Source organism: Apteryx rowi, unplaced genomic scaffold, assembly GCF_003343035.1.
Source record: "Apteryx rowi isolate R43461 unplaced genomic scaffold, aptRow1 scaffold_11, whole genome shotgun sequence".
NCBI classification, from domain to species: Eukaryota; Metazoa; Chordata; class Aves; order Apterygiformes; family Apterygidae; genus Apteryx; species Apteryx rowi.
In genome coordinates, this window is record NW_020447308.1 from 5619442 (window position 1) to 5636088 (window position 16647).

Here is a 16647-nt window from a genome sequence, read left to right on the forward strand (position 1 = left end):
TACCCCCCCCTCCCCGGCCTGCTTTAACCAAACGCCCCCAAAATCCTTTCAGAAATACCAGCGCGTGCCCCGAGGTGCTGCGGGTAGCGCCGCTGCCTCCCGTTCCTGCGGCTTTAGCCCCGTTTCCCCGCGGCGCCCGGCCCGGCTCGTCGGTGCCGCGCGGCTTTGGGCGATTTTACCCCGTTTCTGCGCCTGCGATGCCTTCGCCGCTTTTTAAAATCCCTCGCGTAATGCCCTGCCTCGTCGCACTGCTGGTAAATCATTAAAATAATCTGCAGCACCGTCTGGGATAACGGCGTTCATATTGGGTACCGTGAGGCGCAGAACGCCTTCAAACCTGGGCTCAAAAGGGTGGGAAAAGCCCCTAGATATGTCCTGAAATAGGTACATAGGGACGGCTGCGCGCCGTGACCAGGAACGCGTTTACCTTCACAGCGCTAGTCTTGCTAGCGCGGACGCCAAGGAGCTGAGACCACCAAATTGTTTCCCGTTTGCTGCTGAAAATAAAGAAATTGCGGCTACTATAGCCTCGGCGATGAAAGATTTGTTACTGCGTCTTGACGGTGCAGTAGAGCAGGTAGAGGAAAGAATAAATAAATCAAGTGACGATTTGACTTCTCTTGACCAGTCAGCCGATGCTTTGTACATTCATAAAGTGATTTTCTGTCACCTTGAGAGTGTGTCACTGGATGTTTGCTTACCTGAAGCATAGCAGAGTTTTTCCCCATCAAGCTGAGATAAGCGTTTGCAAGGAGGTAGCCTGTGTGTAGCCATTGGTATCAATAATCCACATGAATTCCGCTTGTTTTTCCAAGTTCTCCTGGTATTTCCACCCAATGAGGCGTCTGTGCGGTGTGAAAATGCAGTCCCGTTAACGTACCCAGCCAGAACAGAGTGGGGGCTCAGCATGCAGCACGGAAAATTCTGCTTTATTGCTACAGAAACCAAATCCTACTGCCTTCAGTGAAGCAGCAGGTCCAGCACTCTTGAAAAATCCTGTCTGGTATTAAGACCTGTTTTATTTGTGATTATAGATTTTGGCTATAGATTTTTTCCTGGAAACAGGAGAAACGGGCGGTGAGAAAATTGGAGGGTGATGTTACACGCCTACCACCCCGGGAGTCCCCAGCAGGAAAGCCCTCCTGCTCCCTCCAGAGAGACGTTGGTAGTGCTGTTTACACAGCAAGTCTCTTGTTTAGCTCCTCAGCACTGTGAAGCGGGAACAATAATGTGGTTTTTTGCCTTTTGTATCGCATGTGGTAAGCGTCTAGTTGATGTTTTCTCAGTGTTAATGAAGTCATTGCATGTTTGCAGCCACACAGAATTAATATAGGATGCTCACAAGTGGATTGTGCATCGGATAATGCTAAGGCAAAGGCTTATCCTTATGGAGATCAGCAGTGAAGTCAGTGGAATTACACTGATTTATACAGCTGAGAACCTCTCCTGGCATCACTTGCCTTTCAGCTTCCTCAGAGTTCACTTGTGCAGCACATATATCTGAGCAAACCCTTCCCTGCTTAGGCCAGCACTTCCTTCTGGTCTTCAGAGGGCTGATTTTTGATCAAGGAAGGCAGCCTTGTTGTGGCTCTTATGATAACCAGGTTATGGCAACCTGTGGAGAGCGGTGCTGTATGGGGATTGCTTTTCCCAAGCAGAAGCAACTTGCTGATGTTCTGCACTGGCTGTGTGAGCTTGGGTTTGGTTTCCAGCTCGTGTAGCTGTTCAGCTGAGAGGATCCTTTTCACACTCTATTGCAAGAGTCATAAAAATTTCTCTGTATTTTCCTCAAAAGACCCTAAGTGATAGTCTACAGAAATGAGATTGCCTTTATTCAGCTGCACTCAGTACTGCCCAGGGTCTCAGTCAGCACTGGGACACCTTTGTGGTAAACACAGAACAAAATATAGAAGATGGTTGTGCTCCCAGAGGGTGACAATCCTGGACAATCCCATAATGAGTCAGGAAGTGCTCATAAAGACAAGGTTTTGAAAGTTAGGATGAATGTAAGCAACAAAGATGTGTGATTAAAGAACCATGTATAGACTGAAGTGTGGGTTAAAACCTGAACAGACTGGGTTGATGCAAATGTGTATGAAAAATCAATTTACTGCTAGGGATGTTCTGCAAGATAAAGCAATGCAGCAATCTGAGATCTGAGCCTCCACAGGTTAGTTTGTGTACTAAAAGTGGCTTTGTCACCCAGAGAAGTTGCTCTGCCCAGGCTCATTAGTCTGGGTGTATCTCCTTGCTCCGTGATGATACGGTTTTCTGGACTTTGGCCAGAATCTCTCCCTGGTGCTGCCCTGCCTTGTGTACACATGCCATCTTGCATAGGGAGAAGCCAGAGATCAGTTTAAGGGATTGCCTGGGATGTTGCATCTCCTGCGCTACACAGACATTCCCAGGAACATCTTACCTCCACAGGGCAGACACCACTCCTTCCTATTCCTGCCTCTTCTTTCTCTTCTTACTGAAACAGAGTAGGAGAGAGAGGGGGGGAAAAGTACATGGGAGAAAAGGGGATGAAAACTGCAACATCCTCATGACTGCAGTGGAAAATGTGCTATGTGAGGGGTTAAACCCTTGTGGGAACAATCTGGAAATGGAACTGGTGAAACCTGAGGCCAGATCTTATCTATTCAGAAAAAAAATCTATTAGTGTGTTAAATGTGGGCAGGGAGTCTGCAGCGTGGACCCTTTGATTTGCAGGGAACCTGTGTTCAGCTCAGAAAGCCTGGCCCCAGAACTGCCACAGCATCTTTACTGGGGGAGAACAGACAAACTAGACTTGCACTGAGCCTCTGCTGCCCTTGAACCGCAGCCAAGATCTTTGCTRTCTGCAGAACTTCTCTGCAATACGATCTCAAGAACAGAAAAGTGGAAAAGGGCAGAGCGTCAAAGCCAGCTCCCCAGTGAGATGTGACGGGCTGCGGGACTGACTCAGGCACTTCTCAAAAGAATTCTCCAGAGCCTTAGGGCAGAGACTGAGTGCAACAAAGACTGGCACCAGCCTTGCCAAAAACCTTCAGAGCCTCCCTGTYAGGCTGCAGCAGGCCCAGAAGCCCAGCCTTGCTCTTTCTGCTTGACAGAAAGGTTTGTTCGATCAAGGAGAAGATTGCCAGGGCAAGGCCCAATGTGGAGGGTAAAACCTCTCAGTTTGTGCCTAGTTGCGCAGGACAAATGCTGCTATTTGTAGTAAATCGTGCACAAAGCAGCCACAGTCCATTAAAAGATACTACACTAATCCCAGGCCAGACTAGCAGTTCTGTGCTGCCTGGATGATTCAGGATGCTGTGGAAGGGTTGTTCCCGTTTGGTTGGGACAGCAGGGCTGTGTGTAGAGGAAGGCCTCTTTGGAGAGCAGCAGGATCTAAAGYGGGAGAAAAGGGTCTGTGTCATTGGCCTGAGTCCTCACACCAGCTCTGGRCCTCACAGGAGGCCAGACCTAGCAGATCAAAAGGCTTCAGGGCTAGAACAAATYCACGCAAACAGAGGAGACACTGAATTAGAGAAGGAGCTGGTAGGACTGGGAGAGCACTGATGTGTCGCAGGGGTGCTTAGGGAAGGGGAGGTGGTGGGAGAGGATGGGTCCAGTAAGCACAYCAACCCCTGTAGGCCTGCGATTCTTGCTGGGAGAAGTCCTTGTGCAGTCTTCCTTGAGGCTACGGGGGTCAGCGAGCCGAAGGGAAGATTTGTTGGGGCGTGCTGCTTTGTGCTCCTTGGCAGCACCGTTTTAATGCCAGCTCTCTGCCTTTGCTGCAGTGCTTCACTCAGAGAAGGAGTTCCATGATGCGGCAAAGCGTAATGACACGGCCAGGATGGAGGAGCTCATCAAGAAAGGGGTCGACATCAAAGCCAAAAACAATGTAAGTCCTGGGTATTCCCACCTCCAAGCTGCGGGCGTGTTTCTGAACTGCAGCTCCATAACACTACTCCCCTCATTAGCTGCTCAGTTGGCCAAAGCTTTAAGATAGGTCCTGTGGCAAGTGAGCAGTTTGACAGCATGCTGAAACCCATAGCACTGGCATCCTGGCCAGACTGGAAAGTTGCAGACACTGAGGAAGGATGATAATTTATGGTTCCTCTTGGAACGAGCGTGTCAGATATACACGGCTGCAATGAAAGGCTTTGATTTTGCTGCCTCTGCATGCCAAGGCTGTGGGACTGACTCAATTCCTGTTGCAGATCTCCGTATGTTGGCCAGTAGGTTCCTGGGAACATGGGTTTGCAGTGATCCTTACTGTTTTATTCCATCCATCCCTGGGCAATGATACATCTCATTCCTGTGCTGTCATTGTAGTCCATCACTGTAGTTTCTAAGCAGAAGGTGAACGGTGGAGGTTACTTTCTGCCAGGTAGCTGAGCAAGGCGAGAGGGAGCTATGGCCAGAGGAACCCTGCACAGTGCAGGAAATTCTGGCTCCATGGATGGCAAAGGGGATTTTGGCCTGCAGCAAGGCCAGTGGATACCCACACGCGCTCCACATACATTAGCCTTGCTTCTCTCCTTCCTTCCCTTTCAGATAGACCGAACTGCCCTGCACTGGGCTGCGGGAGCAGGGAATGAGGAAGCTGTGCGACTGCTCCTGGACCATGATGCCCCAGTGGATGATGAAGACAGTGTATGAAGGCAAATCTTCCTTGTGTGCCCCACAAATGTGTTCTGTGCTTGGGGAGTGCTGGGGGACTGGATCCTGGGCCGGCAGTTACAGACTGCACCTTAGTCCAAGTGGGTGGCATGAGGCATTGCAATGCTTGGGAAGCTGTGGCCTCCCTGCTGAGAGAGGTGCAGTGTCTTTTGGGAGTAAGCCTGATTTCAGGATGTGGCGTACTCTCTCATTTGGCCTTTTTCCCTGAATGCCCAGTGACCAGGAAATATGGCTGGGAGAATCTGGGAGGTTTTCTCTGTATCACCGGGACACTCAGCTTCCTCTGGTCATGCTGATGGGGCTTGCTGGAGAGAGTGGCAGCCAGCAAGTTCCTTTTCCCCCTCCCAACAACCAGGCTAATACACATCATTGACTAGGAAGCGGCAGTCAAGAGGCAGGTCTGCTCAGTTGCTGAGACCATCTGGCAGGAATAATGGTAACTGGAGAAAGAGTGGGCCAAAAAGAGAAATAGAAACATCTGGGAAACTTCCCGAAGCTAGAGGGGCAGCTTCCCTCCAGGGTGGGCATGATGGTGATCAGCAGTTTAGCTAAAAGCATCTCTCTTCCCTTTTGCCCAGTTTGGGATGAATGCGCTTCTCCTGTCTGCCTGGTTCGGCCACCTCCGTGTCCTGCAGATCCTTGTCAATGCCGGGGCCAAGATTGACTGTGTCAATAAGGTGAGAGAGTCTCCCTGTGCGGCTCCATCAGGCAGAGCCGGAGAGTGACAGGGAGAGAGAGGACGGCTTACCTGTGAGCTAAGGTAATGGCACGTGACAGCATCTGCTGTGGGGCTGCCATCTGCACTTCTGCTGGATGCTGTGACCTCGGGTGAAGTCATCTTCACCTTTGGGCCTGGACTTATTCCTAAAGCAGCTGTAATAATTGTAGCTGTAGAGATGCACAAGGCTTTCTCAGCTCACATTTGTGCAGTGCTGAGGTGGAAGGTGCTACAGAAATGGGAAATGGATTTAATAAATCAGCAGTGCCTGTATTCACAAATGAACCTTGGTTAGAAAAGGAGCACCAGTATTTTGGAGTCACAACTTGCTGTTTGCAACACAAATTAGCTTAGCCCTGGAGCTTCAGGGAAGTATCAGATGGGTCTTTGCTAACAGTAAAGTTGTTAAAAGAAAAAATTGTGTCCTGCAGTCTTGAACTTGTTAAGCAAATAGTCCTTTGTCTCCTCTCCAGAATGGCAGGAACCTGCTTCACTGCGCAGCTCAGAGGGGACACATCCGGGTGATGGAGTTCATCATGGAAGACCTGGAGGACATGTGTGTGGATGAGACAGACAAGGTAGGAAAGCTCCACACTGGTTTGTTTCACGAGGTCTGATCTTGCTCCACTGAGCTTGGCACAAATGTTCCCCTTCACCTTGGGAAGAGTGTGGCTGAGCCTCAGAGTCAGACGGTATTACAAAGTGCCAAGGGTATCCCACGCTTTGGCAGCCGGGGATTCCTGACATAGGCTGTTGGAGAACAGATTCAGGAGCTTCATTGTCCTTCTCTCTTGTAGCTGATGCCCCAGGGTGTGGTGTAAGTAATAACTGCCAGTAACCATCTCCCAGCATGTTCCAGCATCAGCTGATCCATTGCTGAAGACAGCGTAGAAACCCGCAGGACCTGGCACACACACTTTTCCTCCTGCTGGCCACTACAATTCCTACAGTGATCCTTGCCCTGCTGCTCAGGGGTTAAATGAAGCAACAGGAGATCTGTCTTTCCCCAAAAGAATTTCTGACTCACTTGATAAGTAGGGTCTCAGATCTTAATTCTGTATTTTATCCTTAATTGCTCTTGATAAGCTTTTATTATCCTCTCCTTGTATGAAACAAACATTGAAAAGATCTTTTCCTTTCCAGTGCTTGGTGAGATCAAAGTGTTTGGAGTTGTTAGCACCAGTGGGTTGTTCTGTTCAGGTTGTTTTGTTAGGATCATCCCAAATCTAAAGCAGAATAAAAGTTTACTGCTGGTGCTTTGGATAACTGTCTTTGAAGTGCAGCACTTTGTTTCCCCCTGTGGACACTAAGCTCACTGTGCAACTGAGTTATCGCCCAAGGCATTATTGTATTGCTGGCAGCAGGTGAAGTGATCTTCTAAGCCTTTCTTGGACTGTATTTCTTTCTACTTCCTTTCAAAGGCAGAGAGGACAGCGTTTCACCTGGCTGCAGAGTATGGGCAGCTGGAGGTGGTGGAGTTCCTAATTCGACTGGGTTGTTCTCACAGCGCTAAAGACAAGGTATGGGCATAAAACCACACTGAAAGTAAGGGAAAGTCCAAGGATTAGAGGATGTGAGTGTCAGGGAACAGGACACCAAATGAGGCCAGTGGAAGCAGGTTGCGAGCAGCTGTCACTGTGGTTGTGGTATGCCAGGGATTTTCTTCCCCATCTACTTGCAAGCCATTTGCATCTCAGTCCATGCTGGATTTCTGTCCAGGACTTTTTAGACAGCGTACACAGCGAACCTGGTGGACCTTGTTTCGGTTTAAGATAGCCAGGTTTCTTGCCTTCCTGCTACTCCTGTTAGAAAACTGTTTGATTCTTGCTACTGGTTACAATCTCCTTTTCAGTCACCCTGGATATACTCTGTGCAAAGATACTGTGTCTGAATACTCAGTCCTGTGATATATATGTATGTATGTATGAAATTATGTTTGCTTTCAGGAAGAGAATACAGCATTGCATTTAGCTGCTAAAAATGGACATCTCTCTGTGCTGCAGAAGATTTTAGACATTGGAGTGGACCTTGATGAAAAGAACTTAGTAAGTACATTTAAATCAGATGAAAACCACATAAATTTTACCCTTTTCCTTTTTAGAAATGCTCTTCTGCCATAGTCATCAGGCTGAATGGTCAGTGTTGATGAGACAAGTTTTGAAGATAGCTGATTTTATCTAAAACGTGCACATGTAAAAGCAGGGCACATTTGCAGAGTATCAGTTAAAGGCAACATCTTTCTTGGACCAGTATCCAATTCTGAAGTGTCTCATTTTTTTTCCTGCTGTACCTGCTGACCTGCCTTATCGCTCAATTATCTCCCTTTTTTCTCCCTGACCTTTGTACATTCAAGTGCCTAAATTGTTATTGAGGGTGTTCTAAACTAAACCTCACTGTGCTTTATAGTATTGACYTAGGCACTGAACATATGGCCCTTCTGTTTGAGATCCTCTCTCTTTGATAGACCCACTTTGGAAAATTCTATGGCTGGAACATACTTAATGACTTAGAGAGCAAATATTGGTTCAGTAAAGCCTTTATGTATTCCAGGGCACACTCCCAATTAAGTTTATCAGCAATTTTTTTAGTCTTATTTGATTGCTGTCTTTGCAAAGTATATTTGATTCTGATAASATCTGAAAGAAAAGGAAAACAGTCTTATGTGGCAACTCTGGTAGTGTTTGGCTCCTCCAGAACAGCTGCCCTCTGTGCAAGAAGCAATAATAAAACCAGATTAATTCACTTGGGAATTCTGGTGGTTTCTGTGTTCTTGTAAAGAAATTAGCTGAGGCCCTCAGAARGGAGAACCAGTGGTCCAGGGCCTTGGGTTGCCAGTTTTGCCTGTGGCTCTGAGCTACTCAGGGGAAATGGTTTGTATCCAGTGTTCATGTGAAATTCCTGTTGTTTGCAAATGGGTTCAAGGGAAGAAAGGATAATGAACATAGTGTCTGTTGTGTGGCCCATGGGCCAGCAGTTTCCAGTGGAATAAGGATAGAGCAGGACTCTGATACATTGRTGGCAGATAGCTGCTTCCTTTTTTTCTATCAATTAATGGGAGTAAGACATCGCTGGCCCTCAGAACTGGTATTTTAAAACATCATGGATTTGGAAGATAGGCGAGGGGCTTGCTTGTTCCACTACTCTGTCTTGACCTTGTGTACAGAATCGCTGCTTGTCTCCTCTTTTGCCTCTCTCATCCTGCCTTGTTCCAGGAAGGACTAACAGCTCTGCACCTGGCTGCTGAGGGGGGACATAGTGCCTGTGTGAAGCTGCTCTTGGAGGCAGGTGCTGATGTCAATGCCCAAACCCAGGTGAGCTCTTTGGAGGTGATTCCGTTTCCAGCCACTCTTCCATAGCATGACTGCAGCACCTGCAGAGCCTGTGCTCCAGGCATCCAGGGTTAGCTTCTAGCTGTCGTCTGACATAATGTTAGCGTGGAGGAGCCCTGAGTCAAATCACTAAGTCTCCAGCGAGAGCCTCTTGGACCCAGAGGCTAGTCACACTTTTTAGATTCCTTTGCATTTCTGTTGCCACCATGGCAGGGCATCTGTAGAAGGTCTTGGTTTCAGACCTTGCTTACGAAAGTTGGAGCCAGCATGGCACTCTATTCCCTTTCTCTCTTGTCAGGCTCCTGCTGCCGCTTCACTGCAGTATAACTCTTCCCCAGGGAGCCCTCCAAGGCTCAAGCCATACAGGCGTTTGAGCAGCCAACTCTCACTAACTCAGTGGGCGTTGTGGATTTGCCTTGTGGATCTGGGTCCAGACCTGTGGCTGCCCAGGGTGGGCACCCGTTGTAGGGTAAAGCCATGTGGTGCCAGCACATCAGAAAGAGGTCAGGGAATCCTGAGAAAAGAACACGAGGTTTTGCGCAGACAAGCGGCATGTGAAACCACTCTGGGACCAGTTTGGCTGTGGAGACAGTCCCTATGAATTTTTCAGTACTGGGGCACGGGGCTCTTGCAGGAGGGAAGCAGGAGATCTCTGTGGATAGTCTGTAACACCTGCAGCTCCTGAGGGGAAACAGGAAGAGACCAGAGGGTGGCAACAGTCCTTCGTTTAAAAAGGCACCCTGACTAACACCCATCTCTTTTGATGTGCCTCTCAGAAGAAGATGAACTGCCTGCATTACGCAGCTCTGCACGGCTATGAGGAGATAGCCAGGGTCCTCATGGGTGCAGGAATCCAYGCAGATGCTGTTAATTATGTAAGTCCCATTCAGTGTTCTCATCGCGTATAAAGAGACAAGGCCAGTTTGTGGAGCTGTTCAGGAGTGCAGAGCAAGGACCAGTGCTGCTGTGGTGCTCTGTGCTTGTGGGCAGTATTGCCAGGCCTCCTTCCAGTCCAAGCTGGCAGCTGCCGTATTTTAGGCAGGCTGCGCAAAGCACAGTCCGTTTGGTGCCATGAGCTAAGCTCTTAAGGACAAGGCAGGTGCAAAGATCCTGAACTGTTTTAGCAGCCAGCACTGTTGAGGGGAAAGGAGCAGGGCACAAGAGTACGTAAGCATTAGCCTGCTAGAGTATGCAGGCATTAGCCTGCTCATCAGCTGGTCCTTCATCCTCTTGCGTAGCCCTCTGTGGCATTGTTCTCACCGAAACAAAAGGCCTCAGTCAAGCCTCTCTGTCCTCAGAGGATGTTTGAACCCCAAATGCTGTATTTGACCAACCGATGGACCTCAGTGCCTTTTCCATCTTGTATGCCAGTGTCTTCTTTCCACAGCAAAATGCATCGGCTACTCACATTGCAGTGCTACAGAACTTCCCAGCCATGGTGAAGATCTTCATTGATGCAGAGTGTGACCTTGACATTCCAGATAACGTAAGGCTGTAGCTCCTGTCCTTTACCTTTGGTATGTGAACCCGTTTCATGGAGGCTTTGGTCACCTTGGGGACAAGAGTAAAGAAGACTGCTTTAAAATGGGGAAAACCTGGAAGTGCAACTTAGGAGGCATGAAACCTGTGTAACGGTTCTGAGTGTTGGAGTGAGGTAATCACCTGATAGCGCTCAGCACGTGCACTGCACTGTGTCCCTGGGACCTTGCACAATCTCCTTGCACAGTCAGACTCTCGCCTCCCAGCTGTATATGGGAGAAATTTCAGGCCAGAAGATAATCTGCAAAATGTCTGGGGCACTGAGAAGGGGAAGCAAACCTGGAGGGAGCTGATTCTCTCGCCAAACTGTAGTTTGGTGAATGAGGGGCTTTGCTAACGAATGGGTAACTTAATTGTGTTTCGGTTGACATTCGTTCTTGTAGTGACATCTCTCCTGATGCTACCACAAAATTGCCACATTTTGTGTTTGATTGGAATTTTTCCATTAAGAAATCCCAAGGTGCATATGCATTACAGTGCATACTTTAAGCAGGTCCTGTGTCCGCAAAACAAAGAATTGGCACAGGCCTTTCCTCCCTTGGCTGAACTATCTGCCTACAGAAATTGTTTAAATAAAGGGAATTAATACATTCCTGTAAGTGGCTCCAGGGAGCTTTACAGAACTGAATAGGTTCCTTCTTCAGACTGAAATGTTACCATGGAGGTTTCCCAGTGCCAGTGCTGGGACAGGGACAGACCAGGTCTGCTCAGCCCTTGGAATTCCAGCCCCAGTTCAAGGTAGGAGGGCATTCACCTCCATGTAAAAAGGGGTGGAGGGGAAAGGAGGGCAGAGCTGACACAGTTCTTCCAGTGCTTCCTCCTGCTACTGCTCCATCCCTTCCTTCCAGCCTCATGCTTTCCCTCTCTGAAATTTAGTCCTTTCTTCCGTCTTCGCAGAGGCAGCAGACTTCGCTCCACATCGCTGCAGAGCATGGCAGGCAGGACATTGCTGAGATGATTCTCATTGCAGGAGTTAATCTGAAGCTAACAGACAAGGTAAATGTCATTGTGGGTTGAATTGTGGCGGTATGGAAGAAAAATATGGATGGTCTTTGTCATTGTTTTTCTTAATTTTCAAGGAAAACTAGTAATAATATTAAAATTTGGATATTTTCAGGGCGTAAGGCCTTAAAACACTGCTGAGTAGATTATTTTTTGTGTTTTCCAGGGAGGAAGTGACTGGTTCTTAGGAAGGTAGAAAACAGTTCACACAAAGAATAAACGTTCCTCTCAGAGTTGTTCCAGTTCCTGCTATACTTCTACTTGTACCATTGTGCACATTAATATCAAAGATCTTCTGGAGTGATAATAAACACTGTATCCCAGGGACGACAGTGTAAATGTTTTAGTGGGTTAAAAGTATCTGGCTGGTATAATTCTGACCACCAGTGTCCAGGGCTTTGGCTTCAAAGTGAATCAACAGTAGCAGCCTGGCAGTTCGTGTGTGTGCAGGGAAACGCTGAAGGGGAGTCCCTCTCCCTGGCGTACCTCATGGCTGGGCCGGCTYGCTTGCCTTCATGCCTCTTTCAGATCTTGTTCCTTTCTACTATGTGCTTTGACACTCCTACAGCCCACCCCACTCACACACGCTCACTTCATCCAAAATCATGTTTGTGTAGGGAGCGTCGTTACATTTTCGTAGTCCCACCAGCCCGTGCTGTCACCTAGGAGACCATTTCTAATCAGGCATTTGTGGATCCTATAAAATTAATGAGGTTGCATAAATCAGTTCAGCTTCATCTGTGTCAGCAAATCCGCTGCGCGAAAGGCTATAAAATGCCTGGGATGGAAGCGCTGAGCTGGTCCTTTGAATGCCGCACCCATGTTGCTGGGCACGCTGCAATCCGGTGTGGCTTACAGGACGTGTTATCAGCCGCTGCTGCCAGCCTCACAGCTCCCCCGTGGCAACAGGGCAGGTGTCATCCAGACTCTGCAGCCTGTCTGCACAACTCCTCACGCCCCGCATGCAGTAGCTTGACGCTAGGTCACATCCAAGCTAATGCTTGGTGTCCTACATCCCAGCTGGGTGCATTGCTCAAGAGGCCATGCTGCYTGCTTGCTCTGCCTTACCTAAGCATTAAGAAAACACGTTAAAGACTGCCCGGTGGGCATGGAGATTGTACCTTCTGAGCATGCAAAGCCTTTTTCAGCTTATTTTCCCCCTTCTRTAATTTCAGCAAGGAAAAACATCTTTGGACGTCGCTGCCCGAGGCAATCACATCAACTTGGCGGACATGATCATCAAAGCCGATCGGTTTTACAAATGGGAAAAGGTGAGCAGTTTACACCACCCTCTGTATTTTCCAGGGCAGATGTAGCTTTATCCTCTCCGTTAAGACTCTACATTGCCAACTGTTGAAGGGGAAATAAATGCAGGACATCCTGTGACTGCCTGGCCTCAACTTCCTCACCTTATTTAAGAAAACCAAAAGCCCTCGCCATGCCAACYGCCAGCTCTACTTAAGACTTTCCTTATTTTAATAAAAGCCTCCATTATTAAAAGCCCCAGGCTGTGCTGAAGGGAGCAGGGATTTTCAAAAACACTTTGGCAGTTCAACCAAAGCCCTATAGTAGAGAAAGTAGGATCATTGTTTCCTTTTTTGGGAAGGAGAAACTGAAGCACAGTGCAGGAAAATGATCGGCCCAAGGTCACCAAACGTGTATGGGCCTTTGAGAGTTTCAACAGTGGTGCTTTATTCCCCATGGAAAGGAGGCACCTGGCCTGCCCACAGATCTCCTTACCTCTCCCTAGCAGAGCAGTCGGTTCTTGCTGGATTCATACAGCCAACCTCCCTCTGAAACTTCCCCCCAGCTGAGAGTTTACCTCCTGCCTTTTCCCGGTGTGGCATGCCAGTGTCTCTCTCCTCCCCTGGCCCTGTGTGCAGGGCACAGCTGGTCAGCCCCATCCCTCATCTGAAACCATACCTACCCCGAGCCTGTGCCTAAAGCAGTTTGAGCAGAGGGTGTGTTAAAAGTGCAGCCAATGCCACATCCCTCACCTCTTCGTTAGACCCAGTGAGTGCATCTTCCCACACAAGGAAAGATGACGCTCTGGAGGGGGGAAGGAGGATGGCCCGTGGCATAGGCGCAGCTTCAGAAGCGATGTTCTGTACCAGGTCCTTCGCAGGCTGCCCACGCAGCCTTAGGCAAAGTCATTTAGCTTCTTTGCAGTCTTGCGTGTAAAGAACACAAGCGCGTGCCTGTGTCCCAGGGGAGCAAGGAGATTTATGATTGTGCCCGCAAGCCCCAGATAAAAGGCACTGTAGAAATGCAAATTGTGATCCACATGGACTTGCGCAGCAAAGCTGTTATTAACAGTATTTGTTAACATATGTGATTAGAACAGGGTGAAACAAGAAGAAAAAGAAATGTGATGTGCCAGGATGAACTTACAGGGACCTGCAGAGCGGAGGATGTGGGAGATGGCAGGCACATTCAAAAGCTTTGCCAATACCAGAGGGCATGTGCAGGTCTTAGTGCAGGAAGTGCGATGGGGTTGACACTAGTGCACACCTCAGTGCGGCTGTCAGCAAATGAAACACAGCAAACCGACTGTAGATTAACATGAGAACAAGATGCAGCTCAGCATCTCACTGCTAGCAGGACAGCTCAGTTACTGTCCCAAAGCAACAAGACACACCAGGTTGCATCTTCTCCTCCCACAAAAGGCCCAGTGATAACAGAGCAATGCTCCAGTGTCCCACACTGAAACTCGTGTTCTGACTTTGCAGGACAATCTAAACAGCGACTCCGACTCCTGGGTAGCAAAACACTTGACCTTTAAGCAAGATCACAGGCTGGAAACGCAGCACATTCGCTCAGTAATGTGGAGATTAGCTACTAAATACCTCAAACCTGGTGAATGGAAGAAGCTGGCACATTACTGGAAATTCACTGATGCGCACATTAGAGCCATTGAACAACAATGGACAGGTATAAACCACAGCCCAGGTATTTTCCTTCCTTCATTTGGACTGTGTTTCTAGGAGATAAGTCTGCAGTACTAGGAAAACATGAAGGAAACCAGTTGGTTCATCTACGACAACCAGAAGATTAGGTTGAAATGCTCTATTTATTTGATGAACACGGAGGTATCTACTCCCTCGAATTTGTTTTGGAGGAGAGCACACAGTTCAAGCACAGGGGTAGCAGTCTATTGCTCGCTGCTTTTGAGGTGGTGCCGGATCTGTGAGTCCTTGCTACAGAAATCAAATGAAAAAACTTCTTGCCCTTTAGGACAAGAGAGAAACTTGCTGTTCTTTTTCCTTTAGGGAGCTGAACCAAGAAGGCAATAGAGCCCCCATTAGAATGTAACATGTTAGTAAAAGCAGGATTCTTAGTTTTGGAAGCAGATCACTGCTGGTTTGGTTACAGTAGGGAATGCTGTAGTTTGTGCAATGCAGGGAGGGTTAGGCTATGCTCTGAAGGCAAAAATTCTATATTGCCATAAAATGTATGACAAGCCCAGCTCATCTGTGGCCTGCTCCGTTAAGTCAAATATTACGCTAGTGATCAGACCAYGACCAGGAGATTAAGCCAAATTGTACTTCAGAGCCACCCAGTAAATTCCAAAGAGGAAGGGAGTCCAAAGCCACCAATTTAGAAATCGGCTCAAGTCAGGACTGTGTGCTGTAAAGTACGGGATTTCATTTGTGAATTAATTTTGCCAGGTATGAAAAGTTACAGGGAACATGGCCATCGGATGTTGCTTATTTGGCTTCATGGTGTGATCATGGCAGGAGAAAATCCAATCAAGGGATTATATGAAGGTCTTGTGGGGATTGGAAGAAGAGATTTAGCAGGTAATACTTTTGTCTTCCTTCAGCTAATACACACTGAGCACTATCTGAATTCCTTGTTATACAAACATGCACTGAGGAAAATCAAGCACAGCCAATTCACACAAGCTGGAAGCTACTGCCTGGCTTGCTAATCTTACATATGTAGTTTCTTTCTCTTCCTTTTATTTTGACAAATAAACTAACACATCCTACCCAGCTTTTACTCTCTATGCAGCAGGACGTGTGCCTAGAGAAGGTAAACCACTGGTAAACAGAACTGAGGATCATCCTATAGAAAACATACAGCACTATTAGCCAGTGTTATCAGGACATACCCCATCCCTTAGGATTGAGAACATTCTCTCTTCTTTTACAGAAAGCATTCGGAAAAAAGCAAATGCAGACTCCACTTCTCCAAGGAAATGCATAGCAATGTAACATCTGAAGGGCATTAGTGGTCTCACCTGATGCTTCATCAGCTGTCACAGAGCTACAAGGGAAACACTTGCTCTACTACTCACCAGAAGGCAGCTGTAACTTAAGGGCTTGTGTCATAAAAAGTTGGCATCACTGCTGCTTCCTTTGTGGTGTGAAACAAGATCATCAGCAGATGCTAATAACCTTTAATGCCACTTTTATATAAAGTGAGATTTTATTTGCTATTGCATAGGTTCTGGTTACTGTAATAGTACTTAAGTGAGTAAACCTCACTTGTCATGCTGTGACTGGGTATCAGGAAATATTACACTACTTTGCTGTAATTTGTTTACACTACATCTTTGTATGTAAATTATTTATTGTTAATTTTATAAGTTAATTAGGGGGAAGCCTTTGTTTTTAGGAGTGTTCTTTACCTACCTTTTTTTTTTGGGGGGGGGGGGTCCATCACTTCTGCCTTAGACAATTTGTTTGTAACGTCACTCTTTTCTTCTGAACAAATTCCTGTGCTAGTAGAGAAGTGGTTCTCAGCACTATTTCCACTCAATTGGAAATATCAAGGCTACCAATTTGTTTTTCTTGGAACCTTAAAGATGATAACCTTTAAGGTTTAGACTCTCTTCTGAAACTTTTTGGGAAAAAAGCTAACATATGTCAGTGTATTAATTATAAATCAAATAGGCAAATTCTTTAGTGCCTAGAAGGTTACAGCTTGAAAAACATGATGAAAACGGCTTTGAAGAGTCCATCTCCTGTACCTTAGAACATACATAGCTGCATACTCATCTAAGGGGGAAAAAAAATAAAGAGTCAACTTAAAGAGTATCAGCCTTCAGGTAGTCTTGACCACTGTGTAAGTACATGTCTTTTACTGTTTCAATTCAAAGAAGCTGTCATCTGTTATTTATAAAGCCTCTGGCAAGGGCACACTTTTTTCTTAAACACCAATGTCATGTAAGGTTTTGTATTTATTTTTTACAATGTTTCAAGATGAAATAATATCTGTATTCCAATAAATCAGACTTTTAAATTTGAGATTACATCTTAGTCATCCTTTATATGTAATATTGCATAATTCTTACTCGGAGCTAATCCAGTGCAAAGTTATCACCATTATAATTAAAGCTTTTCCATGCATGAAATGAATCCAAGCCTAAGGTACTGGCTTTCTGGATTTCTTCTAAAGGTGGCT

At 47.0% G+C, this 16647-nt stretch overlaps 1 protein-coding gene across 5 annotated transcripts in view; it reads left to right on the forward strand.

Annotated features, from left to right (window-relative positions):
• Positions 1–16623, forward strand: part of ANKDD1A (ankyrin repeat and death domain containing 1A) — an 18229-nt gene extending 1606 nt beyond the window's left edge. Inside the window, exons 2-15 of one of the 5 annotated variants that reach the window (XM_026073727.1) lie at positions 3765–3868; positions 4525–4623; positions 5229–5327; positions 5842–5946; positions 6790–6888; positions 7315–7413; positions 8581–8679; positions 9474–9572; positions 10085–10183; positions 11134–11232; positions 12414–12509; positions 13968–14169; positions 14907–15038; positions 15394–16623. In XM_026073727.1, the coding sequence (XP_025929512.1) occupies positions 3821–3868; positions 4525–4623; positions 5229–5327; positions 5842–5946; positions 6790–6888; positions 7315–7413; positions 8581–8679; positions 9474–9572; positions 10085–10183; positions 11134–11232; positions 12414–12509; positions 13968–14169; positions 14907–15038; positions 15394–15455 (1437 nt within the window). In that variant the 5' untranslated portion in view covers positions 3765–3820 and the 3' untranslated portion in view covers positions 15456–16623. Of the gene's footprint in view, positions 1–478; positions 578–749; positions 1004–3764; positions 3869–4524; positions 4624–4928; positions 5087–5228; positions 5328–5841; positions 5947–6789; positions 6889–7314; positions 7414–8580; positions 8680–9473; positions 9573–10084; positions 10184–11133; positions 11233–12413; positions 12510–13967; positions 14170–14906 lie in introns of those variants that run through there. The other 4 variants (XM_026073709.1, XM_026073717.1, XM_026073702.1 and 1 more) reach the window with 4 other exon arrangements.
• Positions 16624–16647: the final 24 nt, after the last annotated feature.